Here is a 27,861-nt window from a genome sequence, read left to right as displayed (position 1 = left end):
ATTTGAGCTGCAGGCTTAAGGAGTCAGTCCTCAGAACAAAACAGCCGGACAGTCCTTCCTCAGGGACCTAGATTCCAATTCACTCTTGACTAAGGATTCAAACCAAAGTGCTGAGGGAAGAGACGTTCAGGGGTGGCTCAGACTGCTCCCTGGGAAGCTGCTTGCTCTGCAGTGGACCACAGTCTCCAGGGCTGTATGCTGCAGATCCTAAGACAAAGGGTGCTGGGGTACAAGGTCAGGCCTGTGAACACTCATCAGGTAGGGCATGCCTGAAATCATGACAATTCCAGCCATGACAGGTACCCAAGTAGAGGATCTGGAAAAGGGGGTCTTCCTTCCACACAGGGCTTGCCTGAGTGATTGCTGGCCAGAGACTCTCACTGGGCCTGGACTTCAGGGCCCTCTGCCTCATTTTATACAATGGAAAAGACTAGATTCCTTCCTTTCTCCTGGCCCCAGCTAGGAGACAGCCTGGAGGGCTGGGACAGAGTCAGACGACATGAGAGCACCTTCCCTGGTTAAAAAGGACTATCCCAGACCCCCACTACAGAGGGTGGGGGGAGGAAGCAAGAGGAAGAGAGACAGACAGACAAAGACAGACAGAAATAGAAAGGCAGAGAGAGACAGAGGGCCACATACAGAGACAGAGGTGGGTAGAGGGACACAGAGACACACACAGGACAGATAAACAGAGAGAGAGAGAGAGAGAGAGAGAGAGAGAGAGAGAGAGAGAGAGAGAGAGAAGGGGGCAGAGTGGGCATACATAGACTACCTTCCCTGGTTACAAAGGACAATCCCCTACACACACACACCACCACCACCACCACCACCACCACCACCACCACCACCACCACTTTTCTCCAATCAGCCCAGGCATGGGAAAGAACGACACTGGAATTCTGGCTTTGAACTTTGTCGCACGCAGACTTTACTGGAGAGCTGGGAGACACAAGACTGGCTCCACAGGTCACAGATCTGTAATCAAAACAAGTCATGATTGCAAAATTACTACCTGTGGGGCGAACACCCATGCCAGGGTGCCCCAAAGTCCCACGCAGACAAGTCCCCACTGTGGGCAGAACCACACTAGAAGGTGGTGTGTCGGGTTTGCTAGAGACCTCAGCCGGGGATGGGTCCACGGTCATTCAAGCCCTTACACACCCATAGTTCCTATGTCATCTATCACCCGGAACAGGTGCAAGGTGTGTGTGTGTGTGTGTGTGTGTGTGAAAGAGAGGTAGAGAGCTGGTAGCCAAGGCACAGAGGAATGGATGCAGAGGGAGAAGTGTCCAAAGATGCCCATGAACACATTTGTACAAGTCTAGGCCATGTGACCTCTCCCCATCTATTGAACCTTCCTTTGCAGTCAGTGAGGAAGGGGACTGGGGAAGGGGAGAGCTTCTGGGCACTGGGCTAGGTGCTAGGCACCAAGAGATGGAGGGGGTGGAGACCTGCTGGTGAAAGGGAAATAGCGTTGGGGCGGGGGCTATTTAGCATCAGTTCTAGGCTCTGAGGAGACCCTCAGCCTGGCAAGCGGAAGAGTGCTCTGGCCCTCTGCCTAGAACCACCTATTTACTCTTATTCAGCCTGGGCAGGTGGCCTGCTCTGAACTAGGCCCCTGACAAGGGATGTGGTAAGATGCAAGACAGGTCAGACCTGTTACTCCCAGCCTGATCCTGTAGGTCTTACTCCAAGAAAGAGCTGGGGACCCCACACTCTGACAGCAGCAAACGGTTGAACTGTGCCATTTGGGGAATCTTGGCAGTGGCTCTGGGACCCAACTGGGCCCTTCTAATGCCTCTGTGAAGTACAACTGAGCCAAGGAACAAAATGGGTGCACTTTGTTAAAAATGGTATTTCATTAAAACAAGAACAAACTAGTTCCTGACACAAAGAATACACTCTAACACTCTTTGTTCCATGGAACACCATCTACTAGAAGGCACAGGATTGCCCTGGTACACAGCTCCTTCTCCCTTGGCAGGTGGCTCCACTGGAGAAAGGCTTATGAGCAAGTTCTGATCCTGAGGGCAGACAGAGACTTGGGAAAGAAGCCTCAGAGTCTCATACTCCATGGGCCAAGCTCTGGGGGATACTAAGACCCACTTTGTTGACAGCTGCATGAAAAGGGCCATGGGCTGACCAGTCGCTTCCAGGGAAAAGGTGGAAGACGTGGGGTCCTGGAAGCCCTGCATGCCCTAGAAAGGCAAGGTTGGGCCCAAGTTTTCCTCTGAGCACTGGAAGCCAAAGAAGACTCAGAAGGGACTTGGGTCAGGGATGTCTGGATAACTGGGGTTTCTGCTCAGAACATGCCATGGGGTTCCAGCAGCCAGGCCAAGTAGAGACTCAAGAGCTGCCTGTCACAGGTACCCCTTTAGCCCAGCCTAGGCTCAGGGTTAACACTCCTTCCTTTGCTGAACTGGCAGAGTCACTGGGTACAAGTATGCAGAAGGTGTCCCTTCCTCTGGGTGACAAAGTCCTCTGATCTCATTCCCCCCCTTAAGGTCAGGCCCCTGCAGAGCAAAAGAAGCCCACAGGTACCCTCCTTTTTAGAGCCAGCTGGGTGGGGACCATGTGGCTTGGTTCCTTCCCCCTGGTCCATTCTGCAGAGAGTCCTTGTCCATCCCATAGCCCAGGAGAAAAGGAAAAGGTATGGCACTGGGACTGGGGTCCAGGCGTCCACTTCCACTGGTGGTCCTTGCCTTGCAGTCAGGACCCACACATTCACAAACAGGCCTCCTCCCCAGGCCCAGCACAGGCTGGGGTGGGGGGGGGGTCAGAAGAGGCTGGGGGAGGCTTGGGCAAGTGTGTCATGGTCCCGGATGTACTGCAAGATATCCATTTCATCCATGGCTTGTATCTGTTGCTGCTTCTGTGGTCCAGCCCCAGTTTCTGACAGGCCCACAGAGGGGGGCACAGTCGGTTTCCTGGGCAATGCTGGCTTAGCTGGGACTAGAGGCTTGGGCTTAGTCTGGGGCTTCGGTTTAGGTTCAGATCCCAGGTTCAGAATCTGGTCCAGGTCCTCTTCAACTCTAGGGAACCAAAGAGAGCAGTCTTGGGGCATAACTATATTCACAAAAGGAGCAAGAGCCTGGAGCATCACCATTCTCCATAGAAGCGTTTGAGTAGCTACCAGGTTGCCTCAAGTCAAGACCTCACTCACTGCACCATCCAACCAACACTGAGAGGAAGCCCAAGGGCAGGTCTTTCTGACTCCCCACCCCCCCAGCAACCAGGGTACAGCCATTCCCTTAGTGGTGATGCCACTTCAAACCTGCTGGTATCTTTAGGGGACTTTGCTCCCAGCCCTTCAGAAATAACTGCCTGCTGCTTGGTGCCAGACACCCGACCTTTGCTGTAGCACCTTAGCATCATTATCTCTCTTCCAAATCCCTGCTTTAGGGAAGGACATATATGTGTCTTACTTTGCAAGCAGGAAGCTACAGTACAAGAGGCCGGGTGGCTCAATGAGAGGGCACTAGGTCATAGTCCTACCCGGATCACAACAAGGATATCTGACCTGGGAAGTATAACATGAAGCTAAATCAGCTCCACTGAGGGACACAGTTAAACACAGGATTCTGAGCCGCCATGGGATGGGGTCTGCTGGCCTCGGCATCTCTCTGACTCACTTGGGTTTTCTAGACAGAGTCCCGTAAAGGCTGCTGTGGACTCAGCCAGCACTCATCAAGATTGGGTCACGTGGGTCTGGAGCAATGACTCAGCAGCTAAGGGCACTGGCTGTTCTTCCGGAGAATGTTTAATCCTTAACATTTTCACGGAGGAGGCTCACCACTACCTGTAACTCCAGTACTGAGGAATCCAATCTCTCGTCTGGCCTCTGAGCATAAGACACATGGTGCACAGATATACAAATAGGCAGAACAGTATTTCCACACGACGAAGTAATAAAATAATAATAAACAAAAAAGACCGGGTGATGACGCACAGTCCTTGATTGTGCTGATGGGAGGGACTGAGGCTTTAGCAGTGATTGGCAAGGAGGAGAGCATGTCTGGTGCTGGACAGCCCCACGGCGGCCTGCTGCCCACCTGTTCTTAGCCTGGGGGAGCGTGTGCTGTGAGGAACTATCTCAGAACCAGACGTGTACCACACGCCTCTGTTAACCCACTCCACCCAACAGCCCATTTAGCCCTGTAGCAAGCACCACCAGCCGGGTACTTCCACGTTCTTGACTTTGTTTGATGCTCTCTAAATGCTGGGAGCAGATACGAACCCTGTTTGACAGAGGTGAGAGCAGAACTATAGGGAAGTGGGGCTGTGCCAGCTTGGTCTTCACGGTGATGGTGAGGGTAAAACGCAGCTGACCCACAGGTGCTGGCTCCCTAGAGGGTGCTCACCTTTCTGGGTACCCCTACACGGAGGCCCCTTCTCCAGCTTCAGGGAGGGGCTGTCCCTTGTGCGCGACAGCTACCTCCACAGACATCCTTCTGCTATGTCAGGTCAGCCCAGCCCAGCCATGGAAAGCAGCTGACCTAAGGCCACCTAGCTTCTCCATGCTCAGTTCCTCATCTTCAGGAAGGGAAGGTGAACGTTAGTGTTGTACAGCAGCTGTGAGCAGGGCTGGCTTCCACTTCTTAGCTTGCAAGTGGCCTCTGGCCACTCCATCTCTCTGGCTCCACTCTCTGTCTCTCTCTCCACTTCTCTGGCTCTCTCAGTCTTTGTTAAAGGATGGGTGGTTCCTGTTCCCCCTAACCTCACAGGGATCCTTGTAAGGACCAAATAAAACAGCACACAGGAAGTGGTTCGCAAATCCAAGAGAATACTGCATATACTGACTTTTGACCTACAGCCATGTAATTTTAAGCAGAGCAGGCATTAGATATAAAAGAGTCGTTGCCTCACTCCTCCCACAGGATACCCCAACCCAGCTGGCCAGAGGACCCGATAATGATAGGGGCCAAGAAGCAGTCACTGATGGCTGGGGAAGGGTGTGACTGGAAAGGGTTCCTAAGGAAAGAAATAAGGAAGATGGCCCTGGCATGAACTGGCAGGATTCGAGAGAGGGAAAGGACAGAGCAAAGGGCAGTGAGAATGAAAAGCAAAAGGATTCAGGCCAGTGAGATGGAGGCTCTCTTCCCTGGTCAGTGTGTCCTTACAGTAGGAGCAAGAGTACCCTAGCAGGACTGGAATGGGGAGGGGCTCGGGGTCTAAACAATGCTCTCTGGTCCTCCGAGGCCTGAAAGAGGCCTGGGTGAGCACAGAGCTTCACAGTGCAGGCTCCCAGAGAACTGCCCACCAGAAAATGGCTGCATGGGAGCTCTGGATTGTCCTGCCTGCTTTCTGGGGTGACTGGGGGTTTCAGAGCCTGCTTGGGGGGCAAAGAAGTAAGCATAAAGGGAATGGGTGGGCCAGTTTCTAGAAAGACCAGCCCGTGTAGGGAGGTGCTGGGAGGGGTAATCAGCCATGGGAGGACTGCTCCTGCCCATCTCAGCCCCAGTGTGTATCAGCTTTCTCCAGGCAGCCTTTGTTTCTTGACGCACTGGGTCTGGGCCTGGCTTTCTTTCCATACTCTGGAGGACCTCAAGGGTGCCCACGACAAGCTCAATGGGACAGAATTGTCATCAGAGTTCTTTAGGAGAGCTAAACAGCAGCTAAAGACCTCAGACTGATTTCAAGCACAGCTGTGACTCCCTGGACAGAGTCCCAGCCTTATCTGCAGAGGTTGGGAGGGATGCCAGCCCCAGCATGGCCAGTGTCACCACATGCAGATGGTCACATGGGCTCCTCAGAACAGGCCTAACTAGCTCAAGGTCCAGCTCCTCTTTCTTCCAGGTAGTATGCTGTCAACCAGCAAAGGGTTGAAGTGGATGTCCTGAAGTGTTCTCTCTCCTCCTTCCTAAGCTCCCACAAAGGACAGAACTGCAACAATGCTGCCTCAGAACTGATGCCAAGGTAGAGGTAGGTGACTAACCTCTGATGGAGAGGTAAAAGGCTGCTACCAAGAGGAAGTCCAATTACTGCCTGAACAGGAACAAGGTAGGCCCAAAGTATAATACATTCTGGCTCCTGCTCTCAAGAAAGCAGTTCTTCACCGCCAGATGCCTGCTAATGGAGGCAGGGACACAAAGCCCACATTCTTTAAGCCGTGATTCCCAGGGGCTGTGCAAGATAGGGAGGCACAATGAAAAAGGAAGGGTCCCGGGGACCAATAAAGCCATGAAATGCTGCATGGCAGTGTTTGCTTGTGCATGACAAGCCTGCTTAAAGCTGGTGTCAGCTGGCCAGGGAATCCTGTGAAAATTGCCTTGACACACCCACAGAACAGCACTCCTTGGAATGTGGGATGCAAAATAAAGGGTTTATAATGTGGGATGCAGGAGAGGCCCCATGACATCTGTCCCATGAGTATACACCCTCTGTCAGACTTCTCTGTGCCTCAGTTTCCTCCCTAATGGAACAACAAAGATCCTGGCTCCTCTCAGCCAGCAGGATGTCAGGAGCGAGGACACATGAAGAGAGAGTGAACAGATGCCAGGGGCCTCTGGGAGATGTAAATACAAGACACCATCGAGGTGACTCAGGCTTGGCGGGCACTTAGAGGGCTGTGTAATAGCCTGGGGCTGCTAACGAGGGGTGCAGATGACAGCCTGCAGGGACTAAAGGCCTCTGTGCCATATGAAGTATTCCTGGAGTGAGGCAGCTCCGCTTCATGCACACCACCAAACACACACTGCATCCTGGGGGCCATGGACAGGGAGGTAGAGACGCTGTAATGGAAGCAACCAGGAAGCAGGCTGCTGCCCAAGAAGTCAGGGAGAACCCGACAGCGTGAGGCAGGAAAGCAGGTAGGCCTCCCAGCCTCTTCTCCAAGGGCCCAGGGCTTCCACTGGAGCAGAGAGGTGGCAGCACAGGCTAAAAGGAGTGGTAGCCTTGGGCAAGTGATCTCTCCTATACTATTTCCTGTAATTGCAGAGAATGGCACCCATCTTAGGGGCTGTGTGAAGGGTAAATAGGATTACCTGTGGTGAAACGAATCTCTTACAACACTGGACACATAGCAAGCTCTAGGGAAATAGCCACTCCCCCACATACACACACATCAACCTTCATGTAACAGATTAGTCATGGCTTTCCCTTCCTCGGAGAGGACCTTCGTGTTGGCCTGGCCATTGTTCTGTAGTACATTTGTGCTTTGTTCTCTCTGAACATGTCATCATATATGAAGGGTCAGTTTTATTTGTTCCCAAACACCCACTCATGCCAATTATACTTGCTCATGAATTATATAAGTTAGTTACTCCTTTAAAGACACTATTAAAATAGACGTGTGAAAAGAACACAATTGTAGTTCTCTGTAGAACTAGAAGGGCTGCCCTGGTTGCTGACAGCCTTCCTGGAGCAAACCCTCACTCACTTTTAGCCATTCATGCAGCAGGTCTCAGCCAGGTCTGGGTCCCTCCTCTCTCATGGGCTGAAACTGGTAAAACACTCTTGCTCTCGGGTGAGAGCTAATGAAGCCTCCCTGGAGATAACAGTACCTGAACAGCTTCTTGGAAGCATCCCCGTGTTCTGGGCTGGATGCGGGCCCTCCACTTTCATGGGCAGCTGGCAGCAGTAAAGGGTCACCCAGGGAGACAGCCCCACCAAGGTCAGGGTCATCAAACAGCTTCAGGGCTGTGGGAAGAAGTAGCAGATGGTAAAGGAAGTGCTGGTCTGCCCTCAGATGCCAGAGAGCAGTCCTGCTAAGCCTCCCATTATACCCCAGTGGGCAGGCAAGGCGAGCAGAGTGGTGGGAGCCCATATCGCAGAAGGATGGACAAAAGCACAGAAGTTCTGTAAGTCTGAGCTGCCTGTTCACCATGGCCCGGTTCTGTTCCAGTCCCTAGGGCTTCTCACTGCTGGGGGGAGTGGTTTCTCAGGATATCGTACGGGACTGGACCCATGAACTTGCCCACAGGCACTAATGAGCCAGTCCTGCGAGGCACCCACCAGCCACAGATCTTGCCAAAGTCATGAATGAGGAGTAGGGGCAACAGACACGAATTGCCCATAGGGGCCCACTTTAGTAAGTCCAAGCTTTCCCAACCTCTCACGAACCTCTCATGGCTGCCTCTTTGGGAGTATCAATCCTAGCTCTACTTGTAGCATCTTTTCCCAGTGGAGATGGCTAGGACCCCTGGCCTTTGGGGATCTGCAACTGCGCTCCCTCCCAGGATGCCCACTGTCCTAGGGGAACCCACGTTTGGGCTCAGCTCTGAAAGAGACTCGTGCTGTGCCAAAGAGACTCATGCTAGACTCAGATGACTCAATCTATCTTTATCTCCCCATGAGCTCTGAGATTCTAAGGCTGGAGATCTGAGCTGGACCTTCCCTTGCTGGATGCTTACCAAGCAGAGGATGAATCAATAAGTTCTCTCCCTGGGGAGGAGGACCTGGGCAGGCATAGGAAAGGTCAGAGACCTCTGGGGACATGCCAGAGCTGCTGAGCATCCCTCTGAACCCTGCACCATGCCATGCAGTAGAGTCTATGTGAAAAACTATGCAGAGCTGCATGCATGCCCAAGGTAGGCCAGCATCCGCTTTCCATTAACAATTCCAGGGAGCTTGAGGGCCCATGTGGCCACAGATGTAATTAAGGAACTCGGTCTCTAAGCAACTAAGCAAACGGTCATTCTCTTCCTTTATAGGACATTCAGAGCGTGCAATCCCCAAATGTTCTAGCCTGTGGGAACAGCAGGTGTGAGGGACAGCAGCAGGAAATCTCTACATACCTAATCTGTATTCCATCTAAACAGGACAAGGATGAGATCCTCTTGCTCAGGGACACTGACAGCCACCAAGCTCCGCGCCCACACCAGGGATGACACCAGTACTCACAGTCCTGGGTGGTCTCCAGAGGTCTCTGGGAGGATACCTTCTTGTCTGGGCTGAAGAGCTCTTCGTCAGGGTCTTCCTCCTCATCAAAGATGGTGAGCCGAGGTGAAGGCTTGGGCCTCGTGGCCACTTCTGGGAGTTTCTTGGGCTTCTTAGAGCTGGAGATAAAACACAAGGTAGGAACTCTCAAGTGTGTGTACAGGTGTGCACAGGTGGCCTACTGGTCATCCCAGGTTCCCAGCTCAGCTGGGGGGCCGTCTAGATGCCAAGGGCCATAGAAGCAGCTCAGGAGAGAACCACAGAAAGGCCCTGGGACAACTCAACCAGAGCAATCTTGGCAGGTGAAGCAACCTCAGTGGTCCTCAAATCTCCATCTGACAGGTCTCCTGGCCTAAGGGAGTCAAACAGGGGTGAGGAGGGAGATTGGAGGAGGCAGGGCCGAGCGTGTGCTAGGAACTAGGAACGAGCTTTGTTACAATCTGACAATAGAGTGGAGAGAGGCCTGCAACTGAAGGAGTCACATACCGTGCTCAGGTGTGATGGGCAGCGGGAAGGGCAGGGAGAAGCCAGAGACTACCCGAATTAGACACTGACGGCCAGATAGCTCCTAACCCGGAAGGTCCACTCCAGTGCCTCCACATGTCCTGACAAGATGCTTTTCTTCTAAAGGTCAGAGTGCCTAACATAGATCTCCTGGGTCTCGGGCTCAGAAAGCTGCGCTCCACAGCTTGGACATGGGGTAGACGTGACCTGGGGCTCAAACTTCAAGTGACAGGGTACAGGAGAGCAGGAAGAAGCCTCTATTAGTGACTTTTCTTTTCTCTGTGACAAAATACTTAACAATAACAACAAAAACAAAAACAACCCGAAGAAGGCAGGGATTATTTGGGTTCATGGTTTGAGGGTAGAGTCCACCATTGGGGGGGGGGGGAGATCATGGCGACAGGGGTATGAGGCAGCCGGTCACACTGCAGCCATTGTCATGAAACCAAGAGAGAGAAATGTGCTCCACTTGCTTATCCTTTTTATGAAGCCCAGGAGACAGCACCATGCAAAGGTGCTGCCCGTATTGGGGGGGAGGGGAGGGGTGTTCCAACTCAATTAATCCAATCCAGAAAACCCTTCCCGAGATGCCCGCGCAGGCTTGTCTTCTGGCTAATTCTAGATTCCATCAAGCTGACAATATTAACCATCATGTAGCCTAAGCCTCTGTTTCACCTCATGTCTTCTGTCAGCAGTGGACATGCACCATTCTCTTGACTGCTGTGGCACCCCGGGGCAGCCTACTCCTTCGTGAAGTTCCTCTAGATTCGGCCCAGCTTGGCTCTGCCACACCTGCTCACTGACCGATGAGCTCTTGCCCTGGGATGCTTGCAGAAGGAAAATGGGGGGGCTTCTGGGGTGTGCCACAGTTTTACTGTTTGGTCCAGGTGGACAGGCAGATCACATGATCTGAGCTCCCTTTGTGACTGGACACTGGCTCCAGATCACAAACTTGGTTTTATTTTAATAAGCTGACCTCACGCCTAGGGGCTGCCACCCACATTAGACATTTTAAGATGCCCCCCTCCTTTTTTTTTTTTTTTTTACTGGAAACCAGGATTGCTTTTGCCTGAATGCCTGGCAGCCAGTTCCACTGGACTGAGGTCATCTCTTTGAGTTCATGTTGGCAACATTGTGGCAAAGTGCACAGAGGCTGATGGTTGCCAAAAACTTACACAGACCATCCAGTGGCAGATAAAAATAGCAGGTCCCTGGGTACAGCAAGGCCAGTGACTATTCCCACGGTTTGGAGGCAGATGAATGTGCTGGCTAGTTTTTATGTCAACTGGACACAAAGTAGGGTCATCTGGGAAGAAGGAATCTATTTTGTTTTTTGTTTGTTTGTTTGTTTTGCTTTTTCAAGACAGGGTTTCTCTGTGTAGCCCTCTCTGTCCTGGAACTCACTCTGTAGACCAGGCTGGCCTTAAACTCAGAGATCCACCTGCTTCTGCTTCCCGAGTTCTGGGACTAAAGGTGTGCGCCATATTAATTGAGAAGGCATATTAATTGAGAAAATACCTCCATCTGGTTGGAGAGTAGGCAAATCTGTAGGGCATTTTCTTAATTGAAGGCTGATGTGGGAGAGGGCCCAGCCGCTGTGGGAGGTACCACCACAGGGCAGGTGGTCCCAGGTTGTATGAGAAGGCAGGATAAGCAAGCTTCAGAGAGCAAGCCTGTATGCCTGGCAGGAGGACTCCTCTATGGCCTCCACATGAGCTCCTGCCTCCAGGGTCCTGTCTTGAGTTCCCCGGATGATGGCTGCACCACAGGTTGTAAGATGAAATAAATCCTTTCCTCCCCCCATTTTCATGTTGTTCATGGGGTCTCATCACAGCAAGAGAAACCCTAACTGAGGGACCAGCCTAGCTTGTAGCCATAGCTGAGGGCAGATCCTGTGGAAGTCAGGAAGGTACCTATGTGGAAGGCCATCCACTAGACATCAGTCAGGGTGGCCTCATGTGCCAGACGGGGAAGCAGGGGTTCAGAGGAGCCGAGTGTCTCGTGGAGGCCAAACAGCAGGCTGGGCATTTTGGAGCTGGGAGTAGGATAGTTATGACTTCCGATCCTATGCTCTTACTCCTTCCTCCTCATGAATAGGACTGACCTTGCTGTCTGCTGGGGAGACACATTTCAAGGGCAGTGGTGGCATCTTTGTCCCTATCCCAGTATTTGCTCTTCTTCCATCAACACGGGCCACCATGGTGAAGTGCCTGCTTGGCACCGCTGCAGGCTCCGCCCTGCCTGGGCTGATGGGGTGGGTGAAGGGAACCAGGATCTCTAGCCTCATAGTGAGCACCCGTCAGGGGCCTCAGCTCTCGCTCCTCTCAGATCCTGCAGTGCGGCCTCAGCTGCTCCTTGGGGGAGGGCTCCCCTTCATTCTCATCCATCAGGTAGGATCGACAGTCCTGGTGAGCCCTGAAAGGGGATGCTAACAGAGGCCATGGATCTAACAAGGATGCCCACAGTCCAGACTCCCTGGGCCAATATGTCTGGAGGACCCTGGAAGCTCTGCTCGTGTCTCTTTGTGGAATGTAACCATCAGTTGGGTTTGGGAAGCCCTGGACCAGCCCTCGGAGACAGGAAGAGAACTGTGGGCTCTGTTTCACCACCAGTAGATCCCTTGATCACTTATTATAACATCCTTGCTTGGCCCCTGGCCCTGGATCCAGTGGGCTCTGCAGCACTGATTGGTCCAGCAGCTTCAGGAAGGCCTGCTGGGAGCTTTGTCCTTGATGTCCTATACTTCTCTACTCAGAAACCACCTTCAACACACATGCTACCCAAAGGGCCCAGAGGGCAGGGGAGCAAAGTTTCCTATGGCTCAAGAGCAGCAGGAAACAGAGCAGGGAGTGCCTGAAGAGCAAGGGAGGCATGAGAGAAAAGGCAGGAAGCCGGGCAACACTTCCCTGCTTTTCTGCTCATTCTGGCCTTGACTGCACAAATGAGGTTGGACTGTCCTGGGCAAGTTTCCCCCTCAAACTAGACTCATATCTTTGTCCTCCTCGGTGTTATCTGTGATTTTTGCTGAACTGAAATAAAGTAGCTGTTCAGCTCAGGAGTGGCTTAGCCAGGCACTGTCTGTACCCCACCCCACCCCACCGAGCCATCCTGTCCTCCAGTTCTCCAGACCTCCCAAGGGAAGACAGAGGACATCAGGGGACATGGAGCTTTGGGACCGGGATGCACCAGGGTCTTGTCTGATTGGTCCTAACACTGCAGCAAGGCGTTCAGCAAATACTAGAAGGAAGAAGGTAGGCAGGCATGCAGGCATTTGTCCTCTGTGTAGCTGGATAGTCATCAGATAGAAGGAAGACAGATTATCTGACTGGAAGGAGGGATAGAAACAGGCAGACAGACAGAGAGACAGAGTTCGACCACATCTCTAATTCAGACCGTTCCGGCTTGTCCAGGGAGGAGACAGGGAGTGAGCGTCACAGCATCAGTCTCAGAGCTCATGTTTACAAAGCCCTTTCTCTATTTCATCACTGCAGCCCGGCCATTCCGGTCCCCCTCCCCCACCCCAGAGCCTCCTACGATCAGCGCTCACCAGTCACCTCCCACACAAAGGTGCCTGCGCTAGGTGATGCAGACAGACAGGCGTGAGATGTGCAACTGTTCCCAGAGGCTGTGGGCTGAGCAGTCAGTCACTGACACCAGTCATTTCCATATAGGAAAAACCAGTCTGTCACAGCTGGAGCACAAAGGGTGGAAGGGTCAATGAGGGCTCAGGGAGGAATCCCTGGAGGAGGTAATGGAAACAGGCAGCTGGCCGAGTGGGCTGAGGGTAGAAACGTATCTTTGGCTCTTCTGTATCAGCTGCCGGTCACCCTGCGCACTCTGCAGGAGTCCAACTGTGACAAAACAAGAACATATATCCCTCTGGATAATGGCAAGCAGAGGGAGGGGGAAGCTGTCCCCCATGAAACTTTGTTCATAGAGCATGGTCTGGCTGAGGAACACAGCAGCATGAGTGGCAGGCGAGGTCGGGGTAAGTACTAGAGGAAACGGTACGACACCATTATAAGAACTGTAAATGATGGATGGATGGGGTCTGTCACTTCATCTGGGGTTTGAGTCATTGGGGCTCTGAGCGTTCTTCCTCCTATGCTATCCTAGGCCAACGCCTCCACCCAGCTATCCACAGACACACAGCTCACCCTCGGCACTGCGAGGAGACAAAGCCACTTACTGACATAAGATTCATTCTCCTGTCATCACCAGGGACAGGGCTGGGTCTGCAGCCTGACTTCCTGGTGAACCTGCGCGGATCCTGACGGCTATCTAAAGAGGCATCTTGCCCAGCATGGGCTGTGTGAGGTAGGCAGGGGTCCCTGGACGGCCACAGGCATGTGTAAGCATGTTCGTGCTGGTGCACAGACTCCAGTTCTCCTGCTGTGTGCCTGACAGGAGACAGATGCACAGCCGGGCCACGTTCTGAGGCAGGCGTGTAGCACACACAGGGAGATGTGCAGCAGCTGCTGCCGACAGCTCCAAGGCTCTGCCTGGCCAAGAAGTGTCTTACTCCCTGTGGCTCAGGCACTTCTGGTGACAGTGATTGACACGTGAGAGCAGCCTCCCCTCTGGCCACCCAGGGGCCTTGTGGAGCCACTCCAGCTTCATCTACCTCCCACAGCAACCAGTGATGGGCACCAGCTGTCCTGGACCTGAGACTAACAGAGAGGGTCTCCAGACACAGGCAGCCTGCTTGGATTTGGACAGAAGGTTGGGAGTACACAACCAAGACACAGACCACCTTCAAAGCCACAGTGATGCTTCACCAAATATGGCAACAATGATGTAACTTTCCTGCTGTTAAAAAGAAAGCATTTTTCCTATCTTCACAAATTAAATTCAGCTGCTTATTTCAACTGCAGAAAATCTTAGGGGGCCCCTAAATGATCTTTTTCTGTATGTGCAGGTGCACATGTGAGCATGCCTGTGCGTGTATGTGGAAGACAATCTCAGCCATCATTTTCCTGGCACCTTGGTTTTTTTGAATCAGGATCTCTAGCCGGCCCAGAGCTCAGCTAGTAGGGGAGGAGAGCTGGCCAGTGCCCTCTGGGGAATCTACCTGTCTCCAGAACTCCAGTCCCAGGATTATAAGCATATGCCAGCACTTCAGGCTTTTTATATGTAGGTTCTGGGTTTACTTGGTCAACCTCCCCAATCCATAAAAGACTTGCTGAACTTTATCCCTGGACAGCTTTAACTGAAGCAGTCCACACATAGCTAGCTTCCCTGGAGCAGCAATTGTCAGCACGAAGAGTCAGGCTCCCTCACAGAACAGACTGAAACTTCAGAGAGAGGTTGGGTGATACCATTTCATTTTCTCTGTCTCACGCCTACCATGTACCACCTGCAAACCAAGGGGTCTCGCCTGCAGGGAGGCAACCCTTTGCTCTAAGGTGAATGTCCAGCCCTGTCTTGCTGTAATTATTCCAGAGATACAATATGCACAAGGGGACAAGGCGGGTCAGGTTACTCTGCCCAGAGCCTGCAGCAAACAGCTCAGGAAGCCAAACCATAGCCCTTGCAGATGTCAGTCCTCAGGGGCCAAGCGTGATCAATACCTGCCAGGTTGCTTAATTGTCACCTTCACTACCAATTTAGTGGGACCAATCAGAGAAAGCAAGCCAAACACACACCCTTAACGATTCCTTAAGATCCAGGATACCCTGTTTATAGGTGTCCATGTTGACAGATCCCCAATGACAGTGCAGCCCTGCCTTCCCTTTTGTCTGTGAGGCTCAAGCCCTGCCTGCCTGCCTTGGAGTCTCTGGCAAATGCAGGTGCTGGTGGTCAGTTCTACCACCCTGGCTACTGCAGAACGAGCCTCTGTTGTCTCTTATTTGAGCAGTCTTTTCTTCTGTCCCCATCAACATTTCACAATATTTCAGTCACTGGCATGACTGAAGAAGCTGGCTGCCACTGCTGAAGAGCCATCCATCACCACCCATGTCATCTGAGCAGAGTACAAGTGGATAAAAATGGTAAAGTCCGGGGGAGCGGGGTGGTAGCACATGCCATTAGTCGTAGCACTCAGGAGCCAGAAGCAGAAAGATCTCCGAGTTCCAGTCCAGCCTGGTCTACAGAGTGAGTTCTAGGACAGCCAGCACTATGCAGAGAAACCCTGTCTCGAAAAAGAAGCAAGCAAGCAAGCAAGCAAACAGAAAACTGGAGAAGTCCAGAGCTGGCACAGGCAGTGGTCTCAGCTGGGCATGAAGAGACATGTCCTCAACCATCCCTCTGGTCACTGAAACGTCTACTCTCTGGATGCTCCTGCTATCTTACAAATGCTCCTTAACTCTGTCACCCAGAGCCCTGCGTCCAACCTCCCAGTGAACACAGACTGTCATGCTGTGAACGTCTGATGTTGGGGACAGCCTCAAGCAGGAAGACATGTGCTCCCGTGACTATCCCTGAGGAATCAGGTAAGCATTAGTTCCACCAAGAGCTCAGCCAACCCTTTCTTCCCAGGGGTAGAGCTGAGCTGTTCAGGTGCAGGAAGGGCAATCCCCATATGCACATAAGCTATTTCCTGGCGCTGAGATCTGCTGACAGTAGGACGTAGGCACACCACTTTCTATGGTTCATCTGATCTAAAGACACACAAAGGCCTCAGGAGGAATATGAACTAGTTACAACATTTTACAGAGAGCTTTCCTTTCTTCCTTTATGACTCTTGGGCCTATAACCTTTGGGGCTTTGATGGGAATGGTAAAAGTTCGTGGAAGGCTAGACAGCCCTCACTCCACCACTGCGGAGGTCCCCTTGCTTTTGAAACTCTAACTGTTTTTTTTACAACTGAAGAAGCCACAGCTCTTCAGCAAACTGCCTGTGGCCTGCTTCAAAGCTGGGATCTTAATGCTGAGCCTTACTTTGGGGATGGTCAGACATCTTAGAGTTCCAGCTTTCTCACTGCTTTTCAGACTACGTTACAAGAGGTCCCGGTTTCTTTCAAAGCAATCTGGGGCCACTTTGGAAGCCAATGATCGAGTTCCCATGCCTGTTCGAATGAAGGCAATTCTACTTGGGTCTGCTTTTTACATTAGGGGGCCTGTGTGAAGCTTTTCTCTGGAAAAGAACCCTTTGCTACTAAAATAAAAAGGCCAGGAATCACTGCGCTAGCCGTAGTCCCTAGAGTCTCTTCACTGAGGCTGGGACAGGAGCAGTGGAAACCCGGATGGGAAACACAGTAGCAGGGGATAACTATGCTCATTGGTAAGGGTGGCTGAATGGTTTGACTCTGCCTCCCTTACTACTTTGGGAGCCGGTCAGGATCTGGGACCGTGGAGGTACTCCTGGTGTTTCCCCTGTGGTATTGGTCCTCAGAGACCCTCTCCAGTGGGGGACAGACAGCAGAGAGTGTCAAGGTGAGTTGCAGGAGGGATTAGGAGGAGAGGGGATGCCCTGCTCATCTCTTTCCTCGCTCAGGCTTCTGCATACTTTGGTGCCTGGGCTCCTGAAATGTAAGCATGAATATGACATACAGGGCTCATTGACAGAGTTTGGGGCTCCACACAGGGCTGAGGGGGCCCGGCAGTCTGTATCGCCCGCGACCTGGTTCCAGGCCCTAACTCCTCTCTGTTATAAAGAGGTAGCCAGCAAAGGCCTCTTCTCCGACTCCAAGTCCCCAAGACAGGAGTGATGACAGTGTCATTTATTTAGGAAGAGGCACCAAGGAAGGCTATTCAAGGGTTGCTAGGAGGCAGGAAGGGGGCAAGGCTGAAGGCCACCCCATCCCCAGAGCTCCTGCCATGCGTTCCGGATGCTGGGTGTACAAATCTAGGAGGACCAGCAGGGGTTCTGCAGACAGTCAAAAACTGAAGGATCATCCCAGAGCAGAAATTTCATCCAAATATGAAAAGTCAAGTATTATTTTTGTACTTAACACAAGCAGTTATTTCACGGAAAAGTGAAGCAAAATCTATATAAAAACAGTGAAAAAACAGTATCCAAGGCAATGTCTTCTTCGCTTGAGTCCTGCCCCCCCCATGAGAGTCTGAGAGGCCATGGTCACAGACAGCCAGGGACAGGGGCCAGCTGTGTCCTCTGTCACCAGCAAACAGGCTGGAGAAGGAGTGGCAGACAGTGGTATTTGGGGCTGTTACTTAGATGAAAAGTTCCAGAGAATGAAAACTCTGTACCCATGAGTTCTCTGAGTTCCTGCCTGTGACAGCAAAGCCTATGGAAGGTACCTCAATGTCTGCAGGCTGTCCCCTCTCCCCCCCGACAGTGCCACTTGCCGTACTTGGGCCTGTGGGACTGGCTCAGGGTCTGGGGAGTTATAGCATTGATGTGGGGAGAAAACTAACAAAGACGTGGAAAATACCAGTGTATGGAATCACAGATCTGAAATAATTCCATGGTTAAAGGAGATGTGAATGCAAGAAAGCGGCTGTGTTCCTGGGAAAAAGGATTTTCCAATTGCTCCCAGTGACCATTTTTTTTTTTTTTTTTTTTGTCACAATGAAAACTGTTCCTAGCACAGGACAGTTTTCTCAGAGCCACAAAGATGCTAAGATAGAGTTGAAGACAGAAAGTATATATGACAGAGAAAGGTGCCTGAGACAGGACATTAATTGGAAAAGCAGAGCATGAAACAGTATGTACGATATGTCTGGAGTCCACAGGGCACCCAGGCAGGGTCAGAGAAAAACCCCAGAAAATAAGAAGCGATGCCGTTTGAATGCACTAGGGTGTAGGCTTTTCCCTGTTCCCTAACAGTGTATAACAAGGCTGACTTCTCCCTAGTCAGAGGCAGACTGAAAAGACAAAGAAAAGCCACCAGGCCAGCCAGGCTCCATCTTTGTGCCAACTGCTCCCACCCTTGCAGACAGTCCAGACATGGAGCCCGAGCGCCTCCCTGTGGCCACAGAGGGGAATGCCTGAGGCTGATTACAAGGAAAGCCGCTCCAGGAAGGTCCAGGGTGGAGTGTGTGTGTGTGTGTGTGTGTTGGGTAGGGGGATGGGAAGTGGGGGTGCTGTGTGTGTGTAGAGGAGCAGAGGAATGCAGATTATAAACCTCTCCTATTCTATCAAAGGGTAAGGTGGGCAGCCCTGTGTCCATGAGTGGGAAACCTGACCTCAAGTCTCTGCTCTGGCACATACCAAGTTCCCTGGTTAATTTTGTTGTAGTTGGTTTGTTTTGTGAACTTGACCCAAGTTAACCCTTTCTTCCCCGAGTTGCTCTTGGCCATGGTCTTCATCACAGCAGTAGAACCCGAACTAGAGCCAGGCTTTGGCCAAGCCCCTGGCCGATGAGCCTTTCGATTTCCCCACGTGTAAAAGCCCTCCCCTAGCTCTTGCCACGTTGCCTAAAGATGACTGCAGGTGGCCTCAAGCCCTGGTTCTGTCACTCGGGGCTGTATGAATGAGCTCAAGCCACCTGACTCTGGACCCCAGTGTCCTACCACGGAAAACAAAAACAATGCCAGTATCAGCCTCCCAGGGCTGTTTGCCATGCGGCGTCGGCAATGGGCCCAGAAAGCAGTTTGGCATGTCATGAATCTTTTCACAAACAAAGCGGTGTCGGAGCCATCATCGCCGAGCGCACTCAACAAGGCTTCCCATGTTCTTGAACCTCGCTCGGTCTCATATAAAGCATATACATGCGTGTCCTGACATACGACACATTTAACTGCGGGTCACAGCCGATTTCCAAAGTGCTGTCTCAGAGGTAACACGAGCTCCCACAAGCAAATGCCAATTAGCTCAGTTCCTGGCATTGAAAAAAAGCTCTCGAAAAAACATTTCTTATTATTCCTGACAGGGCCGATAATACCAAATGGTGTCATGTGGGTCCTTAAAAGAAAATCTGGCAGGAAGGAGAGTCCTCTTGGTGCTGTTTTCCCAGAATCTGGGAGCCAGAGTCCCCCAAGAGCACAGCCCTTGCTGCAGGTGGTCCTAGGCTGGCTGTCACGCAGCCTAACACTGCCTCCACCCCAGCTCTGCTACTAGAGTAAGAAATTCAAGGCAGCACATGCCAACCCCAGGAGCATTTTCCTACCCAAAAAAGGAGCCACTGTGCTAACTATGCTCTTCAGCCAAGGGCTGGTGAGGCCTCAAAAGTCCATTTCAGTTTGGCACTATTCATGGTTACTTAGAACGACAGATGGCGGGAGTTCAAACAATGCCTTATCCTTAACAAAATAAAGGCCAAGCTGGGCCCTAGGACTGGGAGAGGCTGATGAGGAGGTATTATAGGCTTCTCCCCATTCACCCTAGTATCCTTACTGCCTAACCCTGGGGGAACAAACCTCCACCCCGACCGGCTTGGAGGCTATTGGGAGGAAACTGATTCCCCTGAGCCTGCTGCTGTCTCTGAGCCTGGATACCTTTGCCCAGTGTGAGGCCTCGTCTCCTTTGTGGTGGTCTCACAGCCCTGCAGCCCAGGGCTCATATATCACACTTGGAAGGAAAGGCCTGTGCTGGGTGGGCAGCATTTTGGGGACCTCATTTTGAATGTCAGTACACTGAACACGCCTCTGGCTAATCTTCTGGTGCCTTTAGTTTCAGGCAGGCCTCCTTTGTCTGTATAGTGAGGATAGCAGTAAATTCCCAAGACCTATTTGTCACACTGTTGAGAAGGGTGCCCTGGCCCCTCGTCTGCTTCTGCTGAAAGCGCAGTTTACGATGACAGCTGATGTTAACATCTACACATCCTAGATAATCGTCCCCAGAGCCACAGGCAGTGGGTACCGTCAAGAGCCTATTTACTGGGGAAAACTGAAGAAAGAGGCAGAGAGCCAGGGAGCCATGGCTACTGAGAGATGGAGCTGGGATTCAGGCCCCAGCAGTAAGCCCTCAAACTCAGTGCCAATCCGGCACCATTCTTCACCTACAGCTGCTGCTTACAAAGCAAGGAGCAGATGAGACACAATATGTGAAGTAAGGGGTATGATGCCCAGTACAGAAAATATTAGTTGCTCTTTGCTCAAGCCAAGAAGGAAAAAAAAATATTCTTGGATGGCTGAGTAGCAGGTTTCCATTAGGTAAGCCCTTGCGTTCTCAGCCCACGTCCACTGGAGGCTCTACATCTCCTCCTCCAGCCTGTGCCCTGACCCCATGACCACCACAGGGTGGTTCATGCAGTCAGGGCTCAGGAGCAGCTCACTGACTGGCTGAATGTATCCGAGAGGAGTGAACCTAGCTGGACGGCCTCTTCATCTTCTATTGGAGTGTGTGTGAGCCTGTGAAGGGGACTGTCCTGTCACTGCAGTCAGCGCCTGCTGGCACTGATACCCACCTATTCATGGAGGTCTCCAACAGTCCTGGGGGAGCTAACGGGGACCCTGCCTTACACGAGGTGAGGCATGTTCCAGGGCAAACAGTCACATTACCACTCGCTCTGCAAGAACAAAGTCCTACTGCCAGTAGACCGACTCCAGGAGCCTGTACTACTGAGCTATCCTGGGATTAACTCTGTTGGAGTTTAGCCTCAGATGGGGGATGTGACGAGGGAGGGGTGGGTGATTCTGAGCCTAACCACAAGAGATGATGATACAGAGGTGAAAGCAGAGCAAATTCTGCTGAGCACGCCAGGTTAAAGCGCCATGGCCCAGACACCACTGAGCAAATGACATGAAAACAAGTGGAGACTCACCGAATGATACCCAGGGGATCCAGCACTTCCTCCTCCTCCTCTGCTTCCTCCAAGGATTTCTCCACATCCTTGTGGCTCAGGCCCAGTGTGGGTGGTGGCACTTCATCTTGCTGTTCAAAGAAGTCAAACGCCTCATCGATGTCCCCTGGCTGGCTGGCTGTGTCATCCAAGACAGAGGGATCTCTGGTGGCAAGGCCTGTAGCTCCCAGGGATCTGGTACCTGTGGAAGAAAAAGAAGAGTTTGATGTCGACTTTCAAAGAGCCAGCACCACACCCACCCTCCGAAGCCAGGTTCTGAGGCTGAGGGCTTCCTGTGACCGCCTGGGACCAAATTCTGCTTCAGCCTGAGTAGAGAGTCTGAGCTATCCCTCTAAGTGATGCTGCCACCATGGGAATGTCAGAACAAGCCTAAGGCAGGGGTTCCAGGATTTCTGTGGTGCAGTGTTGCATGAACTTTTGTCAGGTGGACTTGGACAAATCTCTGTTCATCCCAGATAGAGGACCACCTGAAAACAAAGGGAGGAGTCCACCCATGTCTAACAATGTGTGAGGTTAACTTCAGTTACCTACAGGAGCGTGAGGGGCTTAAAAACAGAGCACATAAGAAAAGCCTCCCTCCTAACAACTGTTAACTGCTTGTCCATTTATCTGTTCGGCAATCCATCCATCCGTCCATCCATCCACCCATCATCTATCTGTCTAACCATTAATCTATCATCTCTATGTCTGTCCATCCATCCGTCTATCTACCTATCTATCCATCCATCTGTCTGTCTGGCCCTCTATCTGGCCTACCTGTCCCCTGGGGAGGGGTGGAGCCTTCTGAGTCCCTCCCACCCCAATGAGGGAAGGTTAACGGATCCACTTACCTGTAGTTCATATACAGGTAAGTGGTCACAGCTGCTAAGAAATCAAGAGGGCAACAGCTGTGTCACGCCAGAGGTCAGCATGCCACCAACACCCAGTATCACAGAAATGACCAAACCAATGCCCAGCAGCTCACTGTACACCAGCCAGTGTACAAATGAGGCTTGGATTGGACTGTCTCTTTCAGAATGTTTTACCATAGTAGGTCCTGGCAAGGGACTCCACTGGCCTAACCATAAACAGACAGCTCCAAGAGCCCGTATTATCAGACTCTCACGTGCATGAGTGCAGTGAGTCCGTGGACGATTCCGGAACAACCTGGGATCACCCCAGGACAACTGGCTTACACCAGCGCTTCTCAAAGCATGGTTCAGAGACAGGTGCTTATGATAAGTTCGGAAAGGGGAAGCAAGCCCCCAGAAATGTCCCTAGAGGCCTGGCCTCGTTGCAGCCTCCGAGCACACAGTATTTGTGAACGTACGTCTGTGAGAGGCTGGCAATAAATAGCTAGTTCTCCCCCACAGACAGCTGTAAGAAGCGTAGGTTTGGACTGTTTGTTCGTCTCTATGCAAGCAGTGACTGGGTGGTTTTCCTTTAAAACCGTCACTTAAAAAATAAAAATCACTCAGCCAGCCGTGGTGGCACACACCTTTAATCCCAGTACCCCGGACGAAGAGGCAGGCAGATCTCAGTGAGTTTGAGACCAGCCTAGCCTATGTAGTGAGTTCCAATACATATCCAGGGCTATGTAGAGAGATCTTGTCTCAAATGAATGAGACAATGAATGAATGAATAAATAAATATTACTCAGTAGTTGAAAGCTTAGAAAGCATTCTTCACCCTTCACGTTTGGTTTATGGGACTTAATGCCTCATCCTGCAAAACTGGCGACCCACAGGATTAGAAAAGACCAAAGTTAAATGACTGACTGGAAGAGGGAGGTCAGGGGAGAGAGATAAGCGCCATCCACAGGTGCAGCCTGGCCCCATCATTCAGGACACAAAGGGCATATGCTTCCCCAGCGGGATTTAGGCAGACAGGAGTGCCGGAAGGGGGTGGTCTTTTGATCACCTGGTGCTAGGCTCTGTTTAAGCATTTCACGGATTGTGTGTCAGTTCATACAACCCCTGACATCTCCATCAGGAAATCCCTTCTCTGATAGAGAACACCGGCCAAAGAGGGAGCAGGGGTGGGGGGGCTCCCTGAGGCTACACAGAAGAGCTTGAGGTCTCCAGTGTTGGTTTTGGGTGCCAGATCACACCCATATTCTCTGTGTGGGACATGGGCTGAGTATGACGCCCACAAGGGACTGGGCCAGCAGGCTGGGTGTGGAGGTAAGTACAACGTTCCCTGGATGGCACAGGCTGTCAGGTCTGGTTAGTAGGAGGGATATGTGTACACACAAGTGAGTAAGTGAAGGGAGGCATATAACGAGGATGGCAGGAAGGCCATGGGGAGGTCACTCTGTGACTACTCAGCTGGCATCCAGAATGTTAGTCCCTTGAGGGCTGGGTCTCCTGCTCACTGTCGAGCCTAGGAGGTCACTGAGGCCCAACTGCCTTAACAGCCTTGCTCAAGTGGGTGGCAACGGGCCTGCCATTGAGTCACAGTGCTGAGGTGGGTTCTGGGCTGCAGAGACCTCAGGGCCGTGAGACAAAGCCTTGGGTACCTAAGAATTCTAGCAGCTCTGGGCTGCCTGCCAACTGGGCATCCTTGGAGACACAGCGTAGGATCTCATCAAACATGGCTCTCCTTTCCCGGATGTCAGACTCCCCGACAAACAGGACCTTCCTAGGCAGCGGGGGCAAGCTGGCTTCTGGGAAATGACTGCACAGCTTCTGGTAAAACTCCTCAATCTCGCTGTATTTTTTGGAGACCTGGAATGAGAGGAGCATGTGGTTTCCTGAGAGAAGAGCCGAGGGTGAGAAGCTTCTTCAGCCTCACCAGATATGTGAGGGGTGAGCGCCCTCTGCTGGCCAAACTCCTCCATGCAGGCTCAGGCCACAGACCCAAAGACTAGGCAGGCTGAGGGGCAGGGAGGGAGCTTTAAGCCCAAGCTAACTTCCTGCACCATCCAGGGATCTCAGCCATTTGTGTTCTAGCTAGAATATCAGGCAGCTGCCAGCAAACATGACAAGAGCAACAGGGAGCTGAAGTTCGAACGCAAAAACACCTGGTGCCTCTGCGTGGCTGGTATCGCCAAACACTGGCCAACCGTACTGCTGCCTGTCCTCTGATAATGTACAGGTCTGTGCAATGAGGACGCCGCTAGGGAGTGGGGGTAGGGAACAGGGAGTGGAGTGGGGGTAGGGAGAGGGGAGGTGTCTGCCAGACCTCAGATACAGTGCTCCTCCCTGGGAACTGGCTTCACTTCATGGCTAAGCAGCTCAATGCTCGCTTTTATTAAAAAGTATATATCCTTTCAAGGAATAGACAGAAAATGCTCACTAATCCTTCTAGCTAACTCATAAAATTCCAGGGGGATTTTGGACCTGGGAGCATAACTGTGGACTGCACCCCTAGATATCACGGTGTGTTTCTGTACACACCCCGGCATGCTTTCCACAGGGCCTGGGCATTACTGTAGGACAGAGCAGCACTATCGTGGCACGTGGAAGTGTCACAGGTGATGGTTCATTCACCCTACTCTGACATCCAGATCTTTGTGGGGGATGGAGCAAACTGCCCTGGACCCCAAGGGCTTCCAGGATGTTGCCCCTCCCTCAGGCCCCAGCATCAAGCATTTTTTTTTCCCTACTCCTATCTCTGAAGACATGGATGCACTGAGCTCAGGTCATCTGAGGTCATGTCAGACTACCAGAAAGTGCCCCTCGGAGCAGATCCACTCACAGAACACGGAGGAGGCAGAACTGTCAGCTGACGTACCACCTGGGTTCGGCCAAGAGTTGCTCTAGGGAGCGACCAGATGAAAAATAGCACTGTCCTGGAATGTCCCTTAAAGCAAGATTTGTGATATACCTTCTTCTTAGAATTTGGTCCCTTACTGTCACAGAGCTGTGCACTCATCATTTTCCTTTGGTTTTGGCTGCCTGCAGTCACCGAACCAAGGATCTGGTTCATTTTACCTTATCCTAAGATCCCAAGGTCTGTCTTTCCTCCTCACCAGTCTGAACTCCTTCCATAAATGACCAAAGGGTAAGTTAATATGTGAACACATCACTCCTGTTTTGAAATTCTGTGTTCCCTTGCCTTCTGCAACTTCAATCACCCAGCTTCGTCCTTCTGCCTCAATGACAGACTTAGCTGTCGCTGGCCAGCTCATGCCTCTGGGATTTTCTTCCTTAGCTCTTCTCCCTGCTCTCCACCTCTACTCTCTGGGGAGCTTCATCCACATCCAGCTCTTAACACAATCTCCAGGCTGATATCTAAATACCCAAGACTCAGGCCTGGTCCACTCATATGCTGGGTTTCCTGTGGCCACCCAGTGGGTGGATACTGCATGCTCACCATAGTTTCTAACCTGCTCCTTGCCAGCATTGCTGAAGGTGGCCAATGCCCTACCTACTGTTTCTGCTGGTTCCCATCTTGATGGCCTACTGGGTTGCCCTCAGAACCAGGCTCCCTGTCTCCTGGTGCTGATGCTTTGCTGCCACTAGACTCTGCGGTTAAAGGCAGACGGGACAGTCACTTCCCTGCTTAACGGTACCTGGCTGCAACATAAGTCCAGGAACAACTTGTGTCCTGCATGTCATCTACCCTTGCCTCCTCCCATGTCATCCCAAGACCATACTCAACTGCTCAGCAGCTCCCAATTCCCAGCCTTTTCCCAGCCCCTGTGTCCTCTTTCAGGAACACTCTTCTCTTCTCCCCTGTTGCTCAACACCATCTTTTTTTTTTTTTTTTGTCAGGGTTTCTCTGTGTAGCCCTAGCTGTCCTGAACTCACTGTGCAGATCAGGCTGGCCTCCAACTCAGAGATCCACCTGTCTTTGATTCTTGGCCTCCTGGTGCTGGGATTAAAGGTGTGCGCCACCACCATCCACCAGCACCATCTAGTCTTTAAACTGCTGTCCTGCCTTCACCTCTTCCAAGAAGTTTCCAGAGTCTTTCCTCTAAGGGATATTAGGTTGTTCCTTCTACACACTTCCAGTCTTCCATGGACTCCTGTCTCCACCTAGGCCTCTTTATAAGTCTGCCTTCCCGTGGACTCTAAGCACATCTACTTTGGTGTTCCTATCATTCCATACAGTGTAGCGCTCCAGACCCTGGAATGTGTCAGCCCTCTGATGCTACTGCATCCTGAGGGGCAGACATACCTGCCTGGGCACCCTTAGAGTATCATGGCTAGGGTCCCCTGCTCACCAAGAACTGGACGACATCTTCGGGCCGGTGCTTGGCTGACTTGAACACAGCCAACCGGGTCACTACCAGGATCTGGTATTCCACATGACCGGACATCATCTTACCCCGTACCTCCTGGTGCTGTGGCACAGTCAGGTCGAGGCCTGTGTGGACATTCTGAACTTGCCTGGAAAGCGAAGGAAGCAGGTCAAAATCAAGTTCAAGTAAGCAGGCTTCACCAATGAGTAGATGTAAGCAGGAGGTCAGGGGGACCCAGGCACTGGGTGCTGGGACATTCAGTTATGTGTCCTTGTCAGTCTGTCCTTAAACATTTTTGGAAGTGGGGGTATGGAGACTAAAAGAGGCGCCTGAGTTTGCGAAGGCAGAGCAGAACTGAGGCCCTCCAGGGAATCTAGACAGACATATTTCCTCAGTTCCAGAGAGGGGAAGGGAACAGCCAATAGAGCTCCCCCAGCTGGGGAACTAGGATGACATCCAAGGCCATGGGGAAAGTGTCTTCCTCCTGTGGATACCCTAGGGTACAGAAACCCCTGCTTATGTAAAGTCTGAACATTCTCTCTGGGCTGCAAGGACATGCTGGCTAATCTATTGCTCTCAGAGAGCTACGAATGCTTGCCAGAGCCCATGGAGTGTTTTTAAAGCAACACACACACATACACATACATACACACACACACACACACACACACACACACAAGGCCTGGGAACAAGGTTGTCGTGCTGGGACAGCCTACTAAAAGCATGCCATACGCAATGTGTGTGTCCAGTAACAGTACACGCGGGCAATACTCTCATCCCACGTGAGGCCCATCAGCAAGCACGAATCCCCCCGCAGGCTGGAGCTGACTGCCTCTGGGAAAGCATCCCAAGGCATCCAGGGCAGATACAAGCTGCAGGATGAGCTACACCAAGCCGGGCCACTTCTTTACCAATGGCCAAGACTGTGTGCCACTGTCACAAGGATGGGGGAGGGGAGTGAGACAAGAGACTAAGGTATGGGTGAAGCATCCAGCTCTCCCGGCAGGTGGTGGGAAGAGACAAGAGGGGGTGGGAGTGGGGGGTGCTGCTTGCTCACCCTGAAAGGCGGGAGATGGGAAAGGGCCATCAGGCCTCAGCTGGAATCTCCCACGGGCTGTGCTCCCTGGAGGTGTCCCCAGAGTTACCACACCAGGAACTGAACTCATAGCCTATCCCTGTTCCCCACAGTCCCAATCCTACCAGCAGAGTGTTCTGTACAAGAAACGCTACATCTCAGGCTTGGCTCCCCTCTCTTCATGCCTAGGGCTGAGCTGGCTTAGAAAAGCCCTGTTTGTCGCTTTCTTTGCTCCTGAGTCCAAGTACAATTAATACTACTGCGTCCCTCCTGGATTTGCACAATTAGGTTTTCTCGTCCCTCTTTGAAACTCCTGACCGCTAACTTTAGGCAAGAGCAGTAAGCCTGGGAACACTATTTCATCCGGCCATAGAATTCTCAAGATGTGGTCCCTAGGACTGCATGAGCATCTTGCAAGGAAGACACACTTGGGACACTGAGTCAGAAGCCTGAGACCACAAATATCTCAAGCCTTGCATGCTATCTTGTTTCAGCTGCAACTGTTCAACTCTGCCTTCAGACATAACAGGAAAGCAGCTACAGACAACACCTGCAGTTCTGGGTGTGTTCTCGTATGACTGGAATCACTAAAGT

The 27,861-nt window shown here is 51.9% G+C and overlaps 1 protein-coding gene across 2 annotated transcripts in view; it reads right to left on the bottom strand.

Annotated features, from left to right (window-relative positions):
- Positions 1-904: 904 nt before the first annotated feature.
- The window catches only part of Hs1bp3 (HCLS1 binding protein 3), a 29,209-nt gene continuing 2,252 nt past the window's right edge, over positions 905-27,861 (bottom strand). For both annotated transcript variants that reach the window (XM_021652795.2, XM_060365647.1), the window contains 6 exons: positions 26,175-26,340; positions 23,523-23,730; positions 20,987-21,206; positions 8,842-8,996; positions 7,503-7,638; positions 905-3,032 (listed from right to left, as the gene is read on the bottom strand). In XM_021652795.2, coding sequence (XP_021508470.1) covers positions 2,777-3,032; positions 7,503-7,638; positions 8,842-8,996; positions 20,987-21,206; positions 23,523-23,730; positions 26,175-26,340 — 1,141 coding nt within the window. In that variant the 3' untranslated portion in view covers positions 905-2,776. The remainder of the gene's footprint in view (positions 3,033-7,502; positions 7,639-8,841; positions 8,997-20,986; positions 21,207-23,522; positions 23,731-26,174; positions 26,341-27,861) is intronic.

Source organism: Meriones unguiculatus, chromosome 1, assembly GCF_030254825.1.
Source record: "Meriones unguiculatus strain TT.TT164.6M chromosome 1, Bangor_MerUng_6.1, whole genome shotgun sequence".
Classification (NCBI taxonomy): Eukaryota; Metazoa; Chordata; class Mammalia; order Rodentia; family Muridae; genus Meriones; species Meriones unguiculatus.
The sequence above is the reverse complement of the archived record's forward strand: the minus strand, read 5'-3'. Positions and strand labels throughout refer to the sequence as shown.